The sequence below is a fragment of the Lagenorhynchus albirostris genome, chromosome 3 (genome assembly GCF_949774975.1).
Source record: "Lagenorhynchus albirostris chromosome 3, mLagAlb1.1, whole genome shotgun sequence".
Taxonomy (NCBI): domain Eukaryota; kingdom Metazoa; phylum Chordata; class Mammalia; order Artiodactyla; family Delphinidae; genus Lagenorhynchus; species Lagenorhynchus albirostris.
In genome coordinates this window covers 164259359-164265948 of record NC_083097.1, presented here as the reverse complement: position 1 = coordinate 164265948, position 6590 = coordinate 164259359, and the positions used below count along the sequence as shown (strand labels likewise).

Genomic DNA, 6590 nt, shown 5'->3' with positions numbered 1-6590 from the left:
AGAGTTCAAGCCGCGTCTGGGCGCTACAGGCTCCGCCCTTTTCCGCTATCAAGGTGTCACTCAAAGGACGCGCGGAGCAGTGGGATGGCAAGCCACAGTGTGCAGATTTTAAAGCCTTTATTAGTGCGGAATTCGGGGATGCAGCCAAACCTCCGTCGTCTTTGCCCAGTATCACGGCACTTTGCCCAGTATCATGGCACTCTGATGCTCAGGATAACTCCACTGCCACAGCCTCGTCGGGCTGTTGAGGCGCGAGGGGCAACCGGGTGCTGCTTTGCCTCACATGGTAGATGTCACGCCGCTTCTGCACCCCAAAGACGTACACTGAGGCCGCAGCGAGGATCACCACGCCCAAGATCGTTAACACCCCCAGGACAATGGTGATGGCGATGGGGTTCCGACCTGTGCAGAAAAGCGAGGAATAAATACACGCGTCTCGGCCCCTCCTAAGCTTGCCCGTCTAGAATAAATACGCCCCGCCTAGGCTCACCCTGAACGTCCATCATCACTGTCAGAACGTCCGTGCCCCGTGAGCTTGTCGCTTGGCAATTGTAAGTGCCACTATAGTTTAACCTGACGAGGAATGGGATGCCGACGGGCACCTTGAACTTGGAGGCTTCCTGCAGACACTGTAGTTTGGGGTTTGGGTTGCCCCGGGCCTGGCACTGCAGGATATGCATAGTCCTGTCTTTCCACGTCAAGCGCTGGGGACATTTAGCTCGGTCAATCTTGGGGCCGTCTGTGGGACCACCAAATGATTAGATACACCCGACACACCCGAGGCACAATGGGACAAGGGAGAGACAAGTCTTCCCAAATCAAGGAAGCAAGGGATTAAAGGTCAGAATGACCTACGCACACAGGACACGCAACTGGACGCTCCTGTTACGGTGCAAGATCACCCCATGCACCTCGAGGGTGGCATTGCAGAAGAAGGTGCGCCTGTCGTCCTTCGCAGTGGCGTTTAGCTGAAGGTGGGCAGGCTGTCCCGGTGCCGCGGCTGGAACTCCGTCCAGCGTGACCCGGACTCGGGGTCCGGCCGCGCAAGTCACAGTTACTGTGGTCCCCTCGGTGGCGTTAGGTTCTCTCAGGGTCAGGTTGGGCCCCTGGAAGCCTAAAGGCGGAGCATTGCCCAGGAGTTTCATGACCACACACCTCCCTTAGGTCAAGCCCCGCCCCCACCCGCCTCCTTCCCCTCGGAGTATCCAGGCTACGCCTTCATCTACTCTGCAGCCCACGCCCAGTTTGGGGCGCTCAGGCTCTTCTTCTCGGGTCACTTAGGTCCCGCTCCTCTCCGGTTTAGTCTCCGCCCGATGCCACGCCCCCTTGGGCTCCTGAGCTATTTTGGCTCCGCCCCCTCTTACTATAGGCCTTCACGTTCTCCCGGGTCTCGCGGCTCTCGCCCCCCAAGGTCACGTTGCAGACAATCTCCTGAGTGCTCTCCTGCTCTGCTTTCGCTGTGGCTGTGGCCGTGAGTGTGTCACCGTGGCTCACGACTGTGGCATTCAGCATCTGGTCCCCCAGCGCCAGTTGCACCTGGGCCTCCGATGCTGGGAAGAGCCCATCCAGGGTGCAGTCAACGGGCCACGACGTTTCCACCTCCGAGAACCGGGGGACAACGAGGCGCGGGGGCGTCATGGGCATGGCTTGAAAGAAGGGTGGGAGTGAGCGGGAGGAGGTCTCACAGCCGTGGAGGCCCCTTTTCCCATGACACTCATCCCCACAAACCAGGGTCCTTCTTTCCCAGGATACCTTGCGGCCTGGGTCACCCCCTTCCCAGGACACACACTCACAGCCTTCTCCAAAGGTCCTATGGCTGCAAGCCTCCCACATGAGGCTACCCGTCGCTAAAGGCATGTTTTCCCAAAAGCCCTTGAGGTCCAGGCCACTCCCTTTTCAGGAATCCCGCCGCCAGTGCACCCTTACTCTGGCTCCGCTCATCACCCACCGTCTGCAGTCCCTTCCCTCACCAAAGGTTCGGAGCTTCCTGGGGGCCGAGCTGTTCTGGAACAGTCCCAGCCCTTGGGACCGCAGGTCCAGCTCCGTGCGGCAAGAGAAATTGGCGCCATGGTCCTCTCTGCTCGCCAGCACCGTGACCGTGACCTCGGCAGGCTCCCCGTCTCCCGCTGGCTGACGGCCCAGCTCCTCCTCCACACGAAGCAGCACCACGGTGAGGTGGTCCCGGGGGGCCCCACCGGACACCATGCAGCGCAGGATGAGGTTCTCGCCCACGGGCTGCCAGTGGGGCAGGGGGGCCAGCTCCACGCGTTCCGGGAACCCTGCGTGGGGGGTATGAAGGGGAGAGTAGAACTTAGCAGCCAGCCTGGCAGCCTCCACACTAGGGAGTGGCGAGGAGTCAAGGGTGGCCCAGTGCAGAAGTGTGAACTTTGAGTTAATAAACCTCCAGGGCTTAGAAATGTGCTAGTATAAGTGTTTGCTATTATCATTAGCATCATGATTATTATTTCCTGTTTTGTCGGACACCTTGCCAGGCACTGAAATAAAAGTCAGATTTTCTGTTCCCAAGGACCTCACCATTAAGTGGGGGGGGGGGAGGAAGGAAGGGGACTAAAGTTTATGGCCACTTATGATGTTAATAGTAATCATAAAATTTCCTGTTTATTTTGAGTTTTCCTTAGACTTTCCAGATGTCATCCACCTTCATTCACACAGCAACCAAGTGAAATCTCTTCTATTATTCTTCCCTTTTATGAATAGAGAAACTGAGGCCTAGAGAGGTGAGGATGAGGTGATCTGCCCAAGGACGCACAGCCAGGAACGGGCAGAGCCAGGGTTAGACGGGGGTTTTCCCAAACTCCAGACCTGTGTGTCCACCTGCCTCCTTGATATCAGGTCTAGAAACTCCCCTGACCCCTCCTCCCAGCTTCTGGCCTGGACTCTGGTCTTGGCCTTTCCCAGAGCTTGGTCTAGCCCTCCCCAATCAGTCCCAGCTGCTCAAGGCCTAGGGCAGCCTCTGAGGGTGCTCTGCACAGTCCTTGGGGACTCAACAGCCCCAGGCTGGGTCCTCTCCCAGCTGTAGCTGCAGTGGCCCTCACAGGCACACATACCAAACCCTGGGCCTCCTTTGGGGGAGCATCTCTCAAGCCTGGATCTCAAGCTGTCACACACAGGCCTACGGACTGGCCGCTATGGAAAATATTTAACATCTAACTGTAATTTTAGAATATTTAACAAGGAGGCCCCCATCTTAACCTCTGGTTGAGGGACAGTGGTATGCTGGCCAATGCTGATTATGCCTGGGCTCTCTGGGGTGAGGTGGGGGAGCCCCAACATGGAGCATTTGCCAATTTCTGTGGTGTAAATACTTTGGCTGATTTCAAGCTACTCAGTGTGACACATTGAGTAGCTTGAAATCAGCCACTCAGTGAGCTGGGAAGAAACGAGCACCATGGACTCTCATGAGCCAGGACCAACAGGCTCTTGCACAGCACTGGACAGAAGCATCTCACGGTCACACAGATGGGGACACCCAGATACACACATAGGCAAACATATACACACGCAGATGTACATGTTACAACAGAAATACACACAAAGACATATACAGACACGTACTGACACAGACATCCACACTTGCTCACACACAGAGGTACACAGATACCGACATACAGACATATATAGACATTCACACATAGAGATATACACAAATCCAGAGACACATACACACAGGCACACACAAACATACAGACAGACACATATACAGACACACAAGTACGCTCACATGGTCTCACAGAGATAATGACAGATACAGAAGCTCACAGACACACACATAGGTACACAAACACGAATACAGACACTGGTGCACACAGGAGCATACGCACAGTTACACATGTACACTACACTTTTCTATGGCTTCACAAAACAGTAAGCACCATGACTGATGTACTCTGCTACTTTCTAGTCTATTGTTTTGTTGTTGGTTTTTTTTTTTTGGCCACACTGCATGGCTTGTGGGATCTTAGTTCCCTGACCAGGGATTGAATTCAGGCCCTTGGCAGTGAAAGCATGGAATCTTAACCACTGGACCGCCAGGGAATTCCTCAGATATATTTAAAATGCTTATCGGGACCCAAATAAATTAATTCGCAACTGCTGCCCTGGCATGTGGTCGAGATGCATCTCTCTGTCTCTGTCTCTGTCACACACCCCCACACACACACATTCAGGTCCAAGCTCTGGGTCAGAGCCCAGGTCCATTCCTGCAAACTCAGGGCCCTCATGCCCGCCCCGCTCCCCTGCACCATTGGTTATCTAGCCCCACTGCTGCCCGAAGCCAGCTCCACCTCCAGGCACAGCCACTCACGGTACACTGTGATGTTAGAGAAGCCTATCATCTGGGAGCCATTGCAGAAGCCAGAGCAGAGGAGCTGGGTGTCACCAGTCACATTGCTGAGTTGGAAGGCTGCCCAGCCCAGGCCACGGCCCACCGACTCCTTGAGTAGGGACGTCTCCAGGAAGATGAGTCCAGCGCTGGGGCAATCTGTACTGCAATTTACCAAGAGGGACTCTCCGGCAGGCACCACTGGGTTCTGCGGCTCCACTCGCAGCTGCAACTCCTGCCCTTGGGTACCTGGGGGAACAGAAGGAAGCTCTCCTGGGGGTTCCAGTGCCCCCCAACCCACCCATTTGCAGGCTCCACCATTCAAAACTTCCTCTTGCCGAGATATGATGGTCTCTGCCTTCATGGTGCTTCAGTTTAGTGAGGAAGACAGATGATGGATCAGGAACCAAGGAGAGCTGGGAGGGAGGCCAGGGGAAGCCCTGATCAAGCCTCTAGGAGGAAGTGAGTCAGGGAAGGCTTCCTGGAGGAGGGGACCACTATGGTCAGTTTTAAAGTGTCAAGGAGGCGTTAGCCAAGTGAAAGGGAAGAGTGATCCTGGCAGACTGAAGAGCATACGCAGAGGTTGAGGGTCCAGATGGACCAGGGAGGGAATGCATGCATGCATGCATGCTTGTGTGTGTGTGGGTGTGTCGTGCAGAGGGAGAAGAACAAGTCAAATGCAGGGACTGTGTCTCTCTGGGAGCCCTGAAGGCTGTGTTAAGAGGCCACCACTTTCTCCCGAGGACACTGGGGAGCCCCCTGGCCGATCTGAGTTTAAGAAGTGTTATTGGCACAGCCCGGGCAGCAGGGTGTGAGGCGCTCTGTTCTCCTTCCCCTCCGCCACCAACCCCGCAACTCCAGCCCTCCCCAGCTTGCTGGGCCTCACCTGGGGGCAGCAGACAGCAGACTAGAAGCAGAGAGATGAACGAAGTCCAGCAGGCCCTGGGCAGCGGCCCTGAGGGCATCATGGTGGCCAGCCTGTAGGAGGAAGTTGCCTTAATGAGGCGCTGGGCACTGGAGAGCAGGCGGGTCACCCAGGGGAAGGAAGTACAGCCACCGCAGTTAAGAATGCAGAAGTCCAGGGGCTACACCTTGCCCAGGCCTAGGGAGGGGCAGGGGAATATTGCGCAGCCCCAGGGCTCCAGAGTGGGGGGCCCAGGGAGGTGGAGGGTGCTGGCCAGTCTCCAGGGAGTCTCAGGTAGGGTAGACCTCAGTCACCGCCCCTCCCCCCACCCCCGGGCCCCCCCCCCCCATGAACCCACAGGAAGTGCTAATGCAGTCTTCTTCCTTTGTTTTTAGCACAGGAAAGCCTGGAGGGGGGAGGGGGTGGAGGTGGTGAGACACCTCCTTCCTGTTGAACTTAGGTGAAGGGGGGGTGTTCTGTTCCCAGAGAGGAAGTTAATGGGGGATAATCAGACACTTTCCTTGAAGGGATAGGGTGGGATTTCAAGGCAACATTTTGAGGAGGCAACAACAATGGGTGGACTTCTAGGCAGGGCTTCGCGCAGTTAGCGCGAGATCCCAACACTCCTGGGGGGCAAATAAGAGATTTGGGGGGTGATAACGAGGGACCCCTAAGATAAGTGAAGCCATGAAAATGAACAGAGCCCACATTTATTGGGGACTTGTGCTAGGCTCTGTGTTGGCTGCCTGGGTGGCTTTTATAGGGCCCCTTATCTTTGAAGATCTTGTGGGTGGGGTCCCCCGTTCCCTGTGTGCAGTGCTGAGGTAGAGTGCTTGGGGGACAGCTAAATCCTGAGCCACCGTCTGCCAAGGGTGCTACTTGTAACCGGCTCTTACCCCTGTCCCCCTCCCCCCTTGCCCTTCTTCTCCAGGTAGCTGGTCTCTTTACCCCAACAGCAGGGACTTGGCGGGGCGGGGAGAGGGGTCAGGTGGGGACTCCCACCTCCATCAGTTCCGTCTCTCAGGCCTCTGACCTGCCTCCTGTGCCTCTGACCTGAGCTCCAGAGAGGGACCTTGTTGAAGATCTTGATGGCACTCAGCATTCATCCACTCTCCCCATCCCTAAGGCCACACCCCCTCCTCTCTCACCTGGAGTACCCTCCCCAATGAGGTCTCTCCTCGCCTGCCCCGCCTCCCAAAAATCCGTTTCGCACATGGTGCCCAGAGAGCAACTAAAACCCAAATCAAAAGTTATTTGTAAATAATATATCTGATAAGGTATTAATATCCAGATTATAAAGAATTCCTACAACTCAACAACAAACCCAATTCAAAAATGGGCAAA

At 55.7% G+C, this 6590-nt stretch overlaps 1 protein-coding gene across 4 annotated transcripts; it reads right to left on the bottom strand.

Annotated features, from left to right (window-relative positions):
- Positions 1–102: 102 nt before the first annotated feature.
- Positions 103–5516, bottom strand: ICAM3 (intercellular adhesion molecule 3). Of its 4 annotated transcripts, XM_060146684.1 has the most exons (7): positions 5229–5516; positions 4325–4591; positions 1971–2279; positions 1365–1646; positions 860–1114; positions 491–739; positions 103–402 (listed from the first exon to the last, which is right to left on the bottom strand). In XM_060146684.1, exons 1-7 carry the CDS (start codon positions 5308–5310, stop codon positions 209–211), a joined length of 1638 nt encoding a protein of 545 aa, XP_060002667.1. In that variant the 5' UTR covers positions 5311–5516; the 3' UTR covers positions 103–208. The 4 variants fall into 4 exon arrangements, with proteins under 4 accessions (XP_060002667.1, XP_060002666.1, XP_060002668.1 ...); XM_060146683.1 differs by lacking the exon at positions 5229–5516 and having other exon boundaries at positions 4325–5052; XM_060146686.1 differs by lacking the exon at positions 5229–5516 and having other exon boundaries at positions 210–402; positions 603–739; positions 4325–5100.
- Positions 5517–6590: the final 1074 nt, after the last annotated feature.

Excerpts from the sequence above, each read along its gene's own strand:
- ICAM3 (XM_060146683.1), bottom strand. The coding sequence starts at position 4,706 with ATGAAGGCAGAGACCATCATATCTCGGCAAGAGGAAGTTTTGAATGGT. Across the intron at positions 1,115-1,364 it reads GGAGAACGTGAAGGCCTATA|GCTTCCAGGGGCCCAACCTG; the intron begins GTAAGAGGGGGC and ends CTCCGCCTTTAG. Across the intron at positions 740-859 it reads CGTCCAGTTGCGTGTCCTGT|ACGGCCCCAAGATTGACCGA; the intron begins GTGCGTAGGTCA and ends GTGGTCCCACAG.